Source organism: Megalobrama amblycephala, linkage group LG5 (assembly GCF_018812025.1).
Source record: "Megalobrama amblycephala isolate DHTTF-2021 linkage group LG5, ASM1881202v1, whole genome shotgun sequence".
NCBI classification, from domain to species: Eukaryota; Metazoa; Chordata; class Actinopteri; order Cypriniformes; family Xenocyprididae; genus Megalobrama; species Megalobrama amblycephala.
This window is the reverse complement of record NC_063048.1, coordinates 8,863,657-8,881,960: the sequence shown is the minus strand read 5'-3', so window position 1 is coordinate 8,881,960 and position 18,304 is coordinate 8,863,657. Positions and strand designations below refer to the sequence as shown.

Genomic DNA, 18,304 nt, shown 5'->3' with positions numbered 1-18,304 from the left:
AGTTTGGGCACATTTTTACATGGAACATACAACGCTCGCATGTAATGAATGAAATCATAGCCTTTTGAAATTTAATTATTACATTTAAGCAATATTCTGATTCATGTTTTACTGTCCCTAGATTTAAAACCTCTTGGAATTAAAATTAAGCAGCATTAATGGAACACAGTGGCTGGATCTAAAACCTTTAGATGACATTCAGATTATATCCACGCACATGTACATATACTGTAATACGCCCCTACCCCACACCACTAAACCTAACCATTGTGTATCATATGCACGCAAAATTAATTTCAGCATATAAATAGCAAGCGTAATACAAACATAAACTTGTGCTATACAGATATGCAGTACTAGGATATTGTGTTTTTACAGATATCTATCTAACTACATAGATATCCAAAACTCTATTTTTTTCCTCTTTAAAAGAAAAAAGTATCAGCTGTATGCAAAGTGATTGACATTTTGTTTTCGACCACTGAAAATGTGTACATTTTACTGTTCATTCGTTTTTTTATTTATATAGAACCTTTCAAGTTACACAGTAGTTCCAAAGTTTTGTACATTACTATAGAAAGCAATAGAACAACAAGACAAGGCATTAAAACAACCATTCACTAATGTACTAAAATGCCAGAGAGTACAAATAAGCTTTAAAGCCATCATAATTTGTAATATGTACAATTTACATGTACCATTTTTTAACTATCACTGTTAGCATATCAAGTACTGGTCCATGCTGGTCCTATGCTGGTCCATGCTGGTTCTGGACCTGCTAAGGACCAGCATAAACAAGCTCAAACTAGCATACCAGCTCCAAAACCTAACTTAACCAGCATATGCTGTTTTTTTAAGCTGGGTCGATAAAGTCAACAATTTTCACTACAGTTTTCTGTTTTCTGTCAATGTAAAAATAAAATAATGATGCTACCATCTCCCTAAAGTCATCCCCCCCCCCCCCCCCCCCCCCTGCAATTTGGCTCCAAATACCCTGTAGTTACCTGTAGTTTTAAGTATTTTGGAGCTGTCCTTAGTCTAGTGTTTACTTTGAAACAGAAAAAACATGTACAAAAAGCTACAAAAAATGAGCTTCTGTGTAAAGCAGCAGTAGTTAGTAAACAAACTTCATGCATCCAGGGCAGGTGCCAGTTTAGAGTCTAAAACCACTAGTACTATTGGGATAAATGAGAGCCACCTGAAACTAAAATGTATTTAAACAAAACAGACATATGTAAATACAAAGACACTGATATCTCCAAATCTAACATATTACTGCCTAATACTTAATTAAAATGTAAATTGAAATTGAAAATAGTGTTAATTTGGTCTAAATGCGGTGTCATTTCAATTATTTAAAACAATTAAATGTTAGAGATTGGTGTGTTAGAAACATCTATAATAATGCATTTGCACAGTTGTTTGTCCTTTTCTCCATACTGTTTCTGCAGATTGGAGACAGATGAAGAGATTAGACCTGTGACTTTCACTGACTCTGACTGTCAGACCCTCATCAGGCAGAGAGTCAAAGACCAACACAAAACCAGCATGAAGAACAAGTATGAGAGATTATTTGAGGGAATCAAACTAAATGAGAATCAAACCCTCCTGAACAGGATCTACACACAGCTGTACATCATAGAGGGAGAGAGTGAAGGGGTGAATGAAGAACATGAGGTTTTACAGATGGAGAAAACTGCTCAAACACAAGACACTCCAATCTACTGCAATGACATCTTTAAACCAGGATGTGAGGAGAAAGACAAAATCAAGACTGTTCTTACTAAAGGCATCGCTGGAATTGGAAAAACCGTCTCTGTGCAGAAGTTCATTCTGGACTGGGCTGAAGGAAAAGCCAATCAGGATGTAGATTTCATGTTTGTGCTTCCATTTCGAGAGCTGAACTTGGTTAAAGATCAGCAGTACAGTCTTCACAGACTTCTGCTGGACTTTCATCCTGTACTTCGAGATCTGAACTCAAAGATTTATGAGGAGTGTAAAGTTGTTTTCATCTTTGATGGTTTGGATGAAAGCAGAATTGCACTGATGTTTTCAGATGATGATGAGAAGGTTTGTGATGTGAATGAGTCTTCATCAGTGGGTGTGTTGATGTCAAAGCTCATCAGAGGAGACCTGCTTCCTTCTGCTCTCATCTGGATCACCTCCAGACCAGCAGCAGCCAATCAGATCCCCTCAAAATACATCAACCGTCTGACAGAGATTCAGGGATTCAATGAGCCTCAGAAGGAGGAATATTTCAGGAAGAGAATCAGTGATGATCATCAATCCAGCAGAATCATCTCACACATTAGACGATCAAGAAGCCTCCACATCATGTGTCACATACCTGTCTTCTGCTGGATCTCAGCCACTGTCCTTCAAAACCTCTTGAAACAAGATGACACTGCAGAAATCCCTCAAACTCTGACTGAAATGTACATCCAGTTCCTGCTGACTCAGATCAACATGAGGAATCAGAAATATGATGAGAAAGATCCAAAGAAAATCTTTAAGTTCAATAGAGATGTGATCGTGAAACTTGCTGAACTGGCTTTCAAACAACTGATGAAGGGCAATGTTATGTTCTATGAGGAGGACCTGATTGAGAGTGGCATAGACGTCACTGACGCCTCAGTGTTTTCTGGGATTTGCACTGAGATCTTTAAGGAGGAAACTGTGATTCATCAGAGGAAAGTCTACTGCTTCATTCATCTGAGCTTTCAGGAGTTTCTAGCTGCGTTATATCTGTTTTACTGCCATGCTGTCAAAAATGAGAACTCGCTGAAGATGTTTCTGAATAAAAGATATCAGCTGTACAGTGAGAAAAACTCTCTGTATGAGTTATTAAAGCCAGCAGTTGATAAATCCTTACAGAGTGAAAATGGACACCTGCATCTTTTCCTGCGGTTCCTGCTGGGCATCTCACTGGAGTCCAATCAGAGACTCTTACAGGATCTACTGACACACACAGAGAACAGCTCAGAGATCATCAAGAGAATCACACAGTACATTAAAGACATAATCAAGAGTGATGATTGTCTCTCAACTGACAGATGCATTAATCTGTTCCTCTGTCTGCTGGAAATGAAGGATCAGACTCTGTTCAGAGAGATTCAGGAGTTTGTGAAATCAGAGAATCACTCATCAAATCAACTCTCTCCTTCTCACTGCTCAACAATTGCCTACATGCTTCAGATATCAGAGGAGGTGCTGGATGAGTTTGATCTGAACAAATACAACACATCAGATGAGGGTAGAATGAGACTGATACCAGCTGTCGTGAACTGCAGAAAAGCTCTGTGAGTATTGATTTATGTGATTGGAGATCAAACTGAATGTGTTTTCTTTGACACTTTCCTTTGACATGAAGCCAGCAAAAGACAGACAGCATGTTTAACTGAGAATATTAAAAACTTGAATGATAAAGTACTGTTTGGCACAGTGTTCGAACTATATCCTGGACTTTGGGGAGCCCTTTTTATATATATATATATATATATAACGTGGGGGGGTTCATGCGCTTGCACGTGCCTCAGAAGAGGACTTAATGATTTACAAAAATACATAACAGCTACAAGTGTATGCACTACTTGCTTTATGCAAGCACTATATAGGATAAATCACTATACAGGATTTACCCTATATACTATCGACTCAGGTGAAACAACAAACAGCCACCCACAAATAGTCTATAGATAAACAAAGCATCAGGCTGTCTTTGAGTTCACACAAACAATGGTTAAAGTTAAACGTCAGGCTACATGTTATGACAGAGACACCGGAGGCAGAGATGAAAGCAATGTAACAGTTTATTGTAATGATCAGCAGTGAGACAGGTGAGTAGATAGATGAAGGTGAAGATCTTGAAGGTGAATGAGAGGTAATACTGTCCTTTTCTTTATGATGCAGATGGAACTGGAGGGAGACGCTGGAGCTGGCAGACGAACACACTCACACACAGGCAGGTAAGCACACGAGGAGATCCGAAGACGATGGAGACGAAGGAGACAATGGAGACAGGTAAGTATCACTTTGGAGTCCTTGAAGGTAAGCGTACAACTGGTTGTAACACAAACGAGACCAGACGATGAGTGTGTGTGAGTGTGTGGTATTTAACTGTGTGCTGATGACTGCGGTGATGATGTGCAGGTGGCGGTGATTAGTAGACTGGTGATTGAGTGCGTGGATACGGGAGTGAGGTGGAACCTGACGTGTCTGTGACACTACAGAAGAATACCATAATTCCTCCGTTCAATTAGGCCTAAGAGTCACGCAGACCTATAACAACCCAGCCACAACACATAATTGCGAATAACATGCCTTACCTTAACAAAGAATCGACCACAAACATTTATATTTTTTCTATGAATCTTTGATTTAACATGTACTAAACATGAGTGGAATTTGCACCGCAGCTCTCCCACAACTTGATGCTCATGACAAGAATAGCATGTATTTTATTTATTGAAGTGAATTAGGTTTAAATCGCCGTCATGCATGAATGAATGATATTTTTTGCAATTTTACACATAATAATCCACGATGATCACATTTCACATTCACACAAAACTGAAATTGCATGTCAAAATAACACATTTTTCCCCAAAATTTCACAAATCATGTTTTCTGGGGAGCCTTGTCTTATTAAGGGGAACCGAGCTCCCCCGTAGAGTCTTGCCTAAATTATAAGCATTTTAAATTACTTACAATTTAGTCAGAAGACTTCTCGGTAGCATGTTCTTATTCAAAGTCTTAAAACACTATAAATCAAGCCTTGGTAGGCAGTTTGTGTCAATTAAATTTCTTTGAATGATTATAACTGATCTAGAGTCAATTTGATAATAACTTAAAGTATCATACTAATTTAAACTTTTTTTTAACTGATCATCAGTTAATATTTATTGTTCACAATTAAGCATGGGTCGGTATGAGATTTTGATGGTACGGTGCTGCGATTACAACTCTAAAATGTATTTAAAAAGTCTGAGTACAACATTTTTTTCCATTGCACACAATATATTCATTTTTAAGCAAAGTATAGAATATTTGGAAGAGTAGTAAACATGTATGTCAGGTTAAATAATTAAATTAAATAATTAATTTTTCTTCATTAATTAAAATGATATAAAATAAAAGTTAAGTCCAGTGAGCCTAAACCTGCAGCTCAATAATAATTTGATTTAGAACAAAATAATTGAATTATTTTCTGAATTATTTTTCTGGTAATTTTTTTAAATAGGTATTAATAGAGTTATAATGAAAAATTCAGAAGTATTAATAAAATTATGATATGTTATAAATCATTATTATTATTATTTATTTTACAGAACATTGGTAAAATTACTATACTATCATTTATGGATGTCTTTATTTCTTGCTTTCAAACATTAAATCATTGCACTTTTTTTTCTGACGGAAAATCACAGAGGGATCCAGGAAGACATTTCTCTTTGACAACAGATTTATAAACGGCACTCATTACAGATGGTTGCAGCATGTTGTGTTCCCAAATGCAAATTATAAACAACTCAAAACACATAGCACTTGCAGAGCAGCATTATCTGTGAATCAAATCTTAAAGCTGTTTTAGTCCATGCAGCACGTCAGACTATAGCCTATAGCCTACTCTATAATTACATCACAACTGTTGCGATTAGATGATCGCACTAAGACTAATCACATTCTCAAATAAATGCATTGTCAAAATCCATGAAAAAAGTCCATGAAATAACACAGTTTCAACAGATTTTTCCACACATTTGGCACTTTGAACCCTGGAAAACCTGCTAATAGTGTCCTGCAGATGGCGGTGCGAGCTCGAGCAGCTCTGCCAGAAGCAGTCCGTCCATGAAATAAATGTATTAGAAAATTTTTAATTTAGTAATTGTTTTAGGTCATTCTGTGATTTCAATAATCATACAGTTACCAGTTACCTTCCTCTTTTTCGGTTCACCTCCATTCGAAAATCTTACACACAGGTGAAATGTGATTGACTGTTCGCACCAGTCAGTGGGGGAGGGGTCGTGTTAATTTCTATGCTGCACACAACCTGAGGGATTCCTAAACAGCTCAAACCACAGGCACGATATCACAGAAAATTTTAGTGGTTTCGAAACTTTAAAATTTTAAAACCGCAGTATACCTTGAAACCAGTAACCGGCCAGTGCTAGTGGTTAAACGGATTGTTGTTGATCCATGATCCGTACCATAGGTGTAATTTGCGGGTGGGACGGGTGGGACATGTCCCCACCACTTTTTGAAAGGGTCGATATTGTCCCCACCACTTTTTGAAACATCTCGCGGCATCTTGCGGATATCTAATACAAAAGAAACACCTCTAGTTGATTATCAATTTGTGTTAATAATAGGCGATCTGGCGCTGGGATGTGTTGTTTTTGAAATCATGTTGAGTGCTCGTTGTCGCTGTTATCAGAGGCGCAACAGTGTTCTCTTGGCGCTCGTGCACACTGCGCAGTGTTCACACGAACGAGCGCTTCAATCTATCGCTTAACTGTTGCAGAGACTCTCTATTCATTACGTTGAATCAGGGGCGGCGCCAGACGATTTTGCCGGGGCTTTGGCCCCGAATGTTTTGAGTCAAGCCCCGAATGTAATGACTGTCACTGAGCAAATATGAAATTGGACAATAGCCTATGTAAACCCCCGAAATCATAAGTTGCTTTATTTCATTGTGCTTTGGCTTTGCATATACTGCATACAGCCTGTAAAAATAGACCTTAAAAATAATCTAGCCTATAGAATACATTTCTTTGCTGTCGGTAGCCTATGGGCTATCCGACCATACACCGGCAGCGCTTTCTCTCTCTTCTCTCCGACAGCGAGTTCACGCACACCGCAGTTGTACAGAGCCACGCCTCCTCTCACTCACTCAGAGCAGCGGCAGGCCTCGAGACTCTCTCTCGGTCCGGTGGAAGGGTTTTTGTTATATAACAACCGATATGACAACTTTAGCACATTTGTCAGCTAAACATGCTGCCACTGTTTCATAATGAACTGAAAATTTAAAACATACTACGTTTGCCAACGAGCTAAAATTGAAACCGTGATATGGCTTTGTGCTTTATAAAACAGCAAAAGACAGCGATTAAGTATATATACAGTCTTTCTGTTCTGCGTGTTTTAAAGAGAAGTGAGCACATTTGCGCACGCGATCAGCTGGCGATTTGGTGATCAAAATTGAAGCTCAAGGATTTATCTTTTAAAAAGAAATGAGTACAAAGTATTGTAAAAAAAGATGTTTGAACCCTTTTTAATGTCCAGTACAAGTCAATGCTGTTTCTTTGTTCAATTTGCACACTGTACATGGGTTGAAGCTCTTAATTTTGAGTTTCCAGAGTGTACCAGATTGATGCATTTAACCTTAAAATGTACAAAATTTTCTCTCGGGGGGCATGCCCCCGGACCCCCCTAGAGGAGGTACATCCAACAAAGTTTTACAAATTACAGTGTCAAATAATGTACATTTTCTGAACAAGAATACGACAACAAAAGCTCCTTTCATGTCAGTAAAGCTGTTAATAGAAAATTAAATTGTCTTTGGACAAATATAGATTTGAGCTAAGCCCCGAATGTTTACAATGTCTGGCTCCGCCCCTGCATTGAATCACAAAACAAAATACACATAAACGTGTCCCTGCTCTTGATATACAATCACTGATGAACATCTTTGGTTTTAATGAGAGAAAAAAAAAAATCATACATGGTTGGATTCAAACCCCAAATCTCTTGCATGCTAAACTAAAATATTGCCTCCAGTCCATCAGGACAATCGATTTTCAACAGCGGATCCACGTATTTATTAAGTAATATACATACTCTCAAGACATATTGTATTATAGCAGATGTAAGGAAGAAACTATCATACTAATTTTAATATCATATTATTATTATTGTAATAATACAATTACAATACCCCCCCCCCCCCCACATACACATTCCTGTCCCACCCACTTTTTAAAACAAAGTTACGCCACTGATCCGTACGGACCAAGCCCCACGGCTCGGCACGCGTGTAATTCGCTGATCAATTGCAAGTTTAACCGCAATAGACTGAAAGGTTATCATTTGCATGTGTCTTGTCTTGCTAGTTTACACATTAAATAAATTTAAATCCATTCCAGTGCTAGAAGAGGCAAAAGGGATTTAATTCGGTATTGCACACCACACTGTTATCGGTGAACAGATGCATATACATATAAGGCTCGCGCACACACAGAGAGAGAGAAGCGCGTGTCAGATAGCTATACCTATAAATACCTGCTGGTGTCTGTCATGTAAATCAAACAACATAACACTGCTTTAATAAAGGTTAATCTATATTAAATTTTATACAGTGAACAGTGTCATTTTACATTTTATTACATTTCTGTACACGAAAATTAATACTACAGTTAGACCATATACTTTATTTGTGACTTTATATTGTATTTATCTATGCTTGTAATTGGTGTACAGTATTTGTTCCTTTTACAGTCTGTTCGGTTGCCTTTAATAAGGCTTTAATAGGCTAGTAGTTTCTGCTGGAATCGGAGTAGTTAAAGTGGGCTAACTAAAAAGTGGGCCTTTTTTTTGTGCTGATCCGAAAAATGATCCGATCTGTGACTTAATAACCATGATATGATCCAACCGTGAGTTTTGTGATCCATTGAACCACTAGCCAATTCCTATTCACAATCTATTATTTGAGGAAAATACCAGTCACGGGATCAATATGTGGCCAGTGCCATATGCAGAACACAGAAAATATTTTAACTTCTTAACATCCTTGTTAGTTAATAAATGTAGCTATTCAGATGTGATTAACTCCTGATAAAATTCAGAATATTAGTCTCGGGATCAGTATGTGCCAATTTGTACTTTAATTCTTTGTTATAGACTTGCTGAATGCGATCTCACTGATAAATGCTGTGAAAGTTTGTCTTCATCTCTACAATCATCAAACTCACTGACAGAGCTTGACCTGAGTTACAATGACCTGCGGGATTCAGGAGTGAAGCTACTCTCTGATGGTCTGATGAAGACCACACACTGTCAACTCAACATACTGAGGTTTGTGATTTTCAGTAAAATGCAATTCAGTCCAGACAATAAATTAACCCATCAGTGTCTGATAATGCAATAATTTTCAAAATTTGTGGCCATCACTTTTTAGTAATCAGAAACCGTGAGGAATTGCATGTTTTGGCAAGATGCATGAGGATATTTTTACTCTGGTCTGTTTAGATTGTCCCTCTGTAATCTCACTGATCAGTGCTGTGAACGTTTGTCTTCATGTCTAAAATCATCAAACTCCTCACTGAGAGAGCTGGACTTGAGTCACAATGATCTACAGGATTCAGGAGTGAAGCTTCTGTCAGATGGATTGAAGACTGTCAACTGTCAACTCAACAAACTGAGGTAAGAAAAACAGATTAAAATTTAGAGGTCGGCTGGTCGCGCCGGCGATACCACCTTGCTTTTTTTCTTATCAGTATGAAAGAGACTCAAAATACTCTGTAAATTTTGCACATACTATTAAGATTTATACACCATTTTAATCTGTGGAATATCTTCTTTTATTTGTGTACACTCAGAGTAAAAACAAAATGTTGTGCTTTTTGAAAAATAAAGAAAACTAACATGATGTGTGATCTGTCGTCTCCCTCTGAACAAAGTCCAATCTGATAGTTCTCAGAAAATGAACTGTAACTTAGTGAATACTAATCACAAAAAAATGAGACTTATGTCTAAAGAAACATAGAAATGTCAGGTTTTAAATTGTGTAAGTCAAATACTGTGCAAGTCAAAAACAAATATTCTCTGTTTATGTAATCTGAATGAAAAGTGAGATGTGTCAGACATCCGTGAGTCAGCTCATTATCCGCTAATTCGGCCACGCCCAAGGAGCGAGCGCTATTCAGATGCAAATTCTGAGGTAATACATGTATACATCATCGTAATCATGTATTTATCACTCTGAGGTCTGAAAACGCGCCGGCGCGTTTTGCAGGTTTTTTTTCACATTGCAGCAAAACAGACTTAAAATACTCCGTCATTTTTTGTCATAGAGACATAAGTAATATATCAATTGAAACTATAGAATATCTTCTTTTATTTGTATACACTCAGAGTAAAAACACAATGTTGTGCTTTTTGTAAAATAAAGAAAACTAACATGATGCGTGATTTCTCCTCTCCCTCTGAACGAAGTCCAATCTGATAGTTCTCAGAAAATGAACTGTAACTTAGTGAATACTAATCACAGAAAAATTAAACTTATGTCTAAAAAAACGTTAAGATGTCAGGTTTTAAATCATGTAAGTCATATCGAAAACAAACCTTCTGTGTTTATGTAATCTGTATGAAAAGAGAGCCATGTCAGAAGTCCGTGATTCAGCTCATTATCTGCTAATGCGGCCACGCCCACAGAGCGAGCGCTATTCAGACGCAAATTCAGAGGCAATACATGCATTCATCGTCTCAATCGTGTATTTATTGTCTTGAAAAGTGTTTATCTGGATGTAAAAGTCATGGTTAGGGAGCTCTAGAAGACATGCAGTTAGTTCCTGTTTTCTTTTCTTCTATAGATGAATTTTAGATGAGTTTTTGTTTCTTTAGCGCCCTCCGGCTGCAGTATGAATTGGAAACTCCATTCATGGAATAGCCTCTTCTTCTTTTAGATGAATTTGTGGACTAAAAATGCACAGAGAGCACCCTCCGACTTCAAGGATGAATTGAAAACACCAGCGCTCATAGTAATGACAATGAATATTAAATAAATATAACTTCTCTGTATAGAAAATTGACATAAGCATATGAGAATCCAATATTTCTCCAAATGTGCATGCTTTTAAACTAAAAGCCTATATTCAGACTCTTTGCATCACAGAAATACATTATATTTTAAAGTATAATATAAAACCATTACTTTATATTGTAATAATATTTTTCTGTATGTTTCATATATCATGATGAGCTTGAGACATCACAGAAGGTTTTTTTCACAGCCTACCTGACTGAAATGCCTCATTAATATGCAAGTCATTTCAGCTCATTACTATCCAATTCTTTTGTCTTCTCAGGTGAGAATGGCCCATTTTTCAGTGGTGATTCACGCCTCCATGCATACTGTGTTTCTTGGCAAAAAGTGTCTTACAAAAACTAAATCAATATATTGTTTTATATGAAGGAGTAGGCAGCATAATTTTTACATAATTTTGAAGCAAAAACTCTAGTTTACAACCTCCAATACCCTAAAGTATTGTAAACACAGATTTACTATACTTTTTTTGGCCTTATTTCAGTGACTTAAGTTTTTTGTTTTTTCAGTAACCACGCATAAACATTATTCCTTCAAAAACACAAACATGTACATACATGTTCCTCACATATTATTGTAGCCTAGTTTGTGCTGAATACAGTGTAATGACACTTTTGTCATTTATATGTTTATGAACAACTGAAAAAAGCACAAATGTCAGGGCATGTCAAAACTTCTCCAGGCCCCAAATCAGCCTCAGACTCCAGAGGGTTATTATCTTCAAAAGTGTCTATCTGCATGTTATAGCCATGATTATAGCGATCTCTGGAAGCCTCTGTTAGTTCCTGGAATGTCACATGGTATGCCTGTTCTTCTAACGAGACATTTGTGGACTAAATGTGCACAGAGTGCCTCACAGAGGCTGCAAGTATGAATTGATAACAAAGTATCCAGTGCTCATAGTGATGACAATAAATATTAAATAAATATTACTCCTCTGTATAGAAAATTGACATAAACATTTGATAATCCATCAATATTTCACCAAATGTGCATGCTTTTAAGCTAAAATCCCTGATGGATGTTGTTTTGTCAAAGATAACAACTCCGTTTTTCATATTCACAACTCCTGAAGCATAGACTATTACAAAATTATGGCCACCATAAGAGTAAAACAGAGGTCAAAATGTGAAGCTTGAGTCTTAGATCTTTTTAATAATGTATAGTTTGTCAACTGCACATTAACATTTAGGCTATATAATATAACAAATATAATAGCCTATATGAAATACCATAGAGGTAACATGAATGTTCAGACACTTTGCATCACAGAAATACATTATATTTTAAAGTATATTAAAATAGAAAACCATTATTTGGTTATTTGGTTAGAAGTCTATACTTGAGACTTCTTTTAAAGACATAATTATAATAGTAATGCGTCCAATCTTTTGAATGGTACTATAATAGGCCTAAACAAAATTTTCTGCATGAGATCACAAAAATCATGTTTCAAGAGTGGACATTATATTTACGTTAATACAGCTGATATGATCCTGTTTTCAGAGGGTTTTTTTCACATAGCCTACCTGACTGAAAGATTATGCGGGTCATTATGCAGGTCATTATGCGGGTCTTTATACATGATTATACATGAAGATTCACGCCTCCACACATACTGTGTTTCTTGACAAAAAGTGTCTTACAAAATCTCTCTATTGTTTTATATGAACGAGCAGGCAGGATAATTTTTACATCATTTTGAAGCAAAAACTCTAGTCTACAACCTCCAATACCTGAAAGTCTTGTGAACACATGTATAATATTAGTTTTGTGGCCTTATTTTAGTGACTTACGTTTTTTTGTTTTTTCAATAACCACACAAACTTTATTCCTTCAAAAATACAAACATGTACATACATGTTGCTCACATATTATGGTAGCCTAATTTGTGCTGAATACAGTGTAATGACACTTTTTCCATTAATATGTTTATAAACAACTGAAAAAAGCACAAATGTCAGGGCATGTCAAAACTTTTCCAGGGGCTCAAAAATCCTAGGGTTAAGGTTCATTTGGTTATGAAATTAAAGATGCCCTCTGCTCTCATCATGATCTCCTGTGTGTTTGTAATATATCAGCAGATCCTGAAATCTTAAGATTTTGACTTAGTATTTGCTTCAGAATGTTATAATAGATATTTTTTATTTTATATTATTTTGTTTGGTTTTATTCACTGATTAAAATGTCAAAGTTGTGAGGAGTGGAGATGAACAGAAACTGTTACTGAGATCAATTCTGCTCCATCAACACTGTACATTTAGTAATATGCTGAACCCAGAGTTTCTCCAACTGAACTGAACCTGTAATCAGTGATCTGTGAAAAGTGCTACACTGAAGCAATGAATCCTTTGATTTAATCTGAACACCCCTGTGTGTGAATCAGTTTAATTTGACCTCCAGTCATGTGATGTTGTGTGTGTGTGTGTGTGTGTGTGTGTGTGTGTGTGTGTGTGTGTGTGTGTGTGTGTGTGTGTGTGTGTGTGTGTGTAGATTATCTGGCTGTATGGTGACAGAGAAAGGCTGTTGTTATCTGGCTTCAGCTCTGAGTTTAAACCCCTCACACCTGAGCGAGCTGGATCTGAGCTACAATCATCCAGGACAATCATTAGTCAAGCTGATCTCTGATCCAAACTACAGACTGGATAAACTCAAGTATGTTCAATACTAAAAATTATCCTGTCATGTGTGTTTGTACGTGTGTGCGCTATAAAGTCACTGAAAACTGATAGATACATACTGCACAGAAAAGTAAAGACATGTCTTGAACTCTGTGGCTGTGTCTGAAATCACCCCCTATACCCTTAAATAGGGCACTGTTTGATGGGACTGCCATTTGCAGTGGTGTCTGAAACCATATTGGACATTACCAAGTGCATTAATTTAATCCCACAACGCACCGCTATAACAAGTGTACAACCGATGTACACTCAACGGCTAGAGAATACCCATAATGCAATGTGAGAGTCTCACCACATGCCAAATTAATTCCCGCATCTTTACCAGAGGATGGCACCTGCAGCTGAATTATCCATCCATCCACTTCCCAATGTGGCTACAGCGTAATATAAATTCATTATTAAATTGCTTATTTAAGGTTTATACATGCTATTTTTCATGACTGAGTTCAAGATAATTTTTTTCATTACTACTGTAGCTGCTAGTTTGCTAAGTTTCGAATGATTATTAAACAGCAAGCACAAACTATGCACACTCAGGGTCCGAATTCACTCACTCGTTTTCATTCACTCCTTCAAGTGGACTATATTAGTGGACTAATGTAGGGAATAGTGAATGAGGGTAAAGGGGGCGATTTCGAACACAGCATGTGACTGAAGATGAACAGCTGCTTGTGACTTATTACAGCATCTAAGAAACATCAATTCAAATGTTGCTAGAATGTTGCTCTAGAAAGTAAATTTGCATTGCTTTTTAGAGACAAGCAAAACAGATCCCACTGTTTTTTTTTTTTTTTTTGTTTTTTTTTACACTTCATTATTTTTAGTATGAATTAGTGTGAAATCTTTTGTTTTTATAGTGTAGATCATGGAGAAGAGAGCAGGATTAAACAAGGACCACTTAAATGTAGGACACTCTCTCTCTCTCACACACACACACACACACACACACAGGTTTGTTTTGCTATCAAAGTGAGGACATTCCATAGTCGTAATGGTTTTTATACTGTACAAACTGTACATACTATCTATTTTAATTGTTTAGCATGTTTTTAATATGAGGAGCTATTTTAAATATGAAGACTCATGAAATGTCCTCATATTTCATGTTTACATCATAATACCAGTGTAATACCCATGTCATTATACAAATTTGTGTCCTCATAAATCACAAAAATGTACACACACACACACACACACACACATTGTTGTTTTGTTGTCATAAATGTTTTAATCTCTTTTCTTGTGTTAAGATGCAAGTGAGCCCACACTGGATTTAAGCACCGCGCTCAATTGTTCTGCTCTGTCTGAGAGGATCAGAAAGGTGATGTGTATTATGATAAAGCAGTTGTATCCTGATAATCCAGAGATATTTGATGAGTGTAATCGGGTTGAGTGTAATGAGAAGCAGACTGGGTGCTGTAAATGGAAGCCTAAAAGAGTGAGAAGGCTGTAATGACTGAGACAAATCAGACACAATTATTTGTCATATTTAACAAATAATCTATAAAACTCACACTGGCACTCTGTAAGCAGTCTCCCCCATGGACCAGACTGAGCAAAGACCTCAGTTACCATGAACACCATTGGATAAGCAGTGGCCATAGTCGTCAAAACAGACTTTCCTGCATTAATTTATAGATGAGCTGTTCTATAAGTGAACATAGCTGTTTTTGGCAGTGTCTTTTGTATGGTATTTTGTGTTATGCATATTTTATGATAAGACCCAATGGTTAATGTAACTAACGTAACTAACGTAAACTAACCTATACCAAATTTGGTGCCTATCAGTTTGTATTTTGAAGATTTAAATGCTCATGTGTATGATATGTCGATACCTGTGCAACATATCAGTATTACAAGAATCTTTAATAGTTTCTTCAAAACAACAAGTCAGTTTCATATGCAGATGCCCTGCTAGAAACACAAAGGCTCGTAAAAGCCCCCGTAGAGGAGGTTTGCCACTCGGAAATCCTACCCTTCTCATTGGTGAGGTCAACCCTCAGGGGAGTAACTTCTCCTGGACCTTAAAAGCCAGCGCACGATGCTCCTCCCTCTCTCTTGTTTCTTTGACTTGTTGGTCGGCACTCTGTCCTTCTATAGCGTCTCTGACTTACTCCCACGCTTACACACATTCAACAGCATATTCACTGAAACCCTGATGCTGAATTTGGGCTTCATTATTCTAATAGTTCAGTGTCAGCTGTGAGATTAAACAGCTTCCCATGAAAAACAACTAAAACACAGTTGAGTGAAAGAAACATATTAAAATGATCTCTCTCTTAACTCACACAGCTGTAAACTCTTTCTCTCTTCTAATCTTAATTTCAGTGTGTGTATAGAAACACATCTTGCCTTTGGTCTAAATGTGTCTTGACCTCAACATTATTACAGGCTGATCATTTATTTTCAAATTGTTTTAGACTGTTGTTTCTAAAAACCCTCACAGATATTTAAAAGACCATTTTTAATTTAATGACCAATAAAATGTTAAAATTTTCTTAAATGTTTTTAATCATTTTTCATCTCATATACATAAAATCACATATGGGTCAACACAGATACTAGAAATAATGTTTGTAATGTCAAATGTTCATCATACATATAAAAAGAAAGTCACCTGGATTATAAAATTTTCCAAATCTAGCATTTAGAAATGTTGTGGTTTTAAACTCCAGTGGCAGGTAAAGGTGTGAGTCTTGTTTTGTATCAAGAATCAGTGACAGGATGCTTAAGTGCAGGATATTTAAAGGGGTCATGAACTGCGTTGGTTTATTGTTTTATAATGTTTCCTGGGGTGAACTTATAATGTTAGTATGGTTTTTACATCCAAAATTGTCATAATTTGTGAATAAAAGGCATTTTTCCTTCCCTGATTTTAGCCTCTGGTTTGAACGCTCATTTTTAAGAGGCGTGTCTGCTGTGAGACTTCTGTGTAAACGCCCACTGCTGTGATTGGCTAACATCTTTGCATATGAAATAGATTGCATTACATTTATATCTATGCCATTATATTTAGATCGAGGCAAGGTTGCAGAGATGAACATTGTAGTCGATCACAGACAATGTTGAGCGCATGAAAGCAGTGATCTTGTCATTGCAACTCAATTTCTGTACACTAACACAGTGGTTCCCAAACCTGTCCTGGAGGACCCCCAGCCCTGCACATTTTGTATGTCTCCCTCATCTATCACACCTGATTCAACTCATGTGCTCATTAGTAGAGACAGCAAGACCTAAAATGGGTGTGTCAGAAATAGGGAAACATACAAAATGTGCAGGGCTGGGGGTCCTCCAGGACAGGTTTGGGAACCACTGCACTAACAAATGCTTATTGGAATTTACTGTTAAAGGGATCATTCACCCAAAAATGAAAATTTTGTCATCATTTATTCACTCTCAAGTTCTTGCAAACCTGTATGAGTTTCTTTCTTCTATTGAACACAAAAGAAGATATTTTAATGAATGTTGGTAATCAAACAGTTGAAGGTAGCCACTGACAAAAAAATATACTATGGAAGTCAATGGCTACCGTCAGCTGTCTGGTTACCAACATTCTTTAAAATATCTTCTTTTGCGTTCACAATAAGAACGAAACTCATATAGGTTTGGAACAACTTTAGGATGTCTAAATGATGACAAAATGTTCATTTTTGGTTGAACTATCCGTTTAATATTCACACAATTTAATATTTATTCATTTATTATTATTTCATAGTTGAAGTTCTGGTAAAGCTGCAGCTCAATATCTTAATGTATTTAGATATCATAGATATATAAATACAGAGAACTATGCTAAAAAAAAAGGTTTCAAAGACAATTATTTTTTAAAGTCCTTGGGCCATATTTACAAAACATTTTATCTTATCACTAAGAGTTCTCATAAATAGCAGTAAAAGTTTGAAGGCTGGCCCGTGTGTTCCAATCCAACAGGTGAGCTACTGTAGCTCAAATTGCTCAAGAAGTTAATGCTGGTTCTGACAGAAAAGTGTCAGAATACACAGTGCATAGCAGTTTGTTGCGTATGGAGCTGCATAGACACAGACCAGTCAGGGTGCCAATGCTGACCCTTGTCCACCGCCGAAAGAGCCAAAACTGGGCACGTGAGCATCAGAACTGGACCACGGAGCAATGGAAGAAGGTGGCCTGGTCTGATGAATTTTCTTTTACATCACGTGGATGGCCGGGTGTGTCGCTAACTTAGGGAACACATGGCACCAGGATACACTATGGGAAGAAGTCAAGCCGGCAGAGGCTGTATGATGCTTTGGGCAATGTTCTGCTCGGAAAACTTGGGTCCTGCCATCCATATGGATGTTATTTTGACATGTACCACCTACCTAAGCATTGTTGCAGACCATGTACACCCTTTCATGGAAACGGTATTCCCTGGTGGCTCTGGCCTCTTTCAGCAGGATAATGCTCCAGCCACAAAGCAAAAATTGTTCAGGAATGTTTTGAGGAGCACAACAACGAGTTTGAGGTGTTGACTTGGCTTCCAAATTCCCCAGATCTCAGTCCAATGGAGTCAAGTCAAGTCAAGTCAAATTTATTTATATAGTGCTTTTACAATTGGTAATTGTTTCAAAGCAGCTTTACATATTAGAAGCACAGAAAAAAGGGAAGTGGTTAAAAATGAGCTGTACAAACAAGCGTGGTAATATGTAACATATACAAGATGGTGCTACATTAAGCCAATGTCGGCTGACTCCCAGGGGTGGAAAAAACCCCCTAGGAGAAAAACCCAGCGTGCTAACACTGGGAAAAAAGTCCTAGGAGGGAAAAAACCCCTTGGAAGATATATATA

General features: G+C 37.1%; 1 protein-coding gene across 1 annotated transcript; it reads left to right on the top strand.

Annotated features, from left to right (window-relative positions):
* Window positions 1–1,145: 1,145 nt before the first annotated feature.
* Window positions 1,146–16,481, top strand: LOC125268416 (NACHT, LRR and PYD domains-containing protein 3-like). The gene is made up of 6 exons (XM_048190606.1): window positions 1,146–3,299; window positions 8,896–9,069; window positions 9,244–9,417; window positions 13,313–13,474; window positions 14,358–14,404; window positions 14,751–16,481. The coding sequence occupies exons 1-6, from the start codon at window positions 1,369–1,371 to the stop codon at window positions 14,951–14,953; spliced, it is 2,691 nt and encodes an 896-aa protein (XP_048046563.1). The 5' UTR covers window positions 1,146–1,368; the 3' UTR covers window positions 14,954–16,481.
* Window positions 16,482–18,304: the final 1,823 nt, after the last annotated feature.

Excerpts from the sequence above, each read along its gene's own strand:
- LOC125268416 (XM_048190606.1), top strand. The coding sequence starts at position 1,369 with ATGTTAGAGATTGGTGTGTTAGAAACATCTATAATAATGCATTTGCAC. Across the intron at positions 3,300-8,895 it reads GTGAACTGCAGAAAAGCTCT|ACTTGCTGAATGCGATCTCA; the intron begins GTGAGTATTGAT and ends TCTTTGTTATAG. Across the intron at positions 9,070-9,243 it reads TGTCAACTCAACATACTGAG|ATTGTCCCTCTGTAATCTCA; the intron begins GTTTGTGATTTT and ends TGGTCTGTTTAG.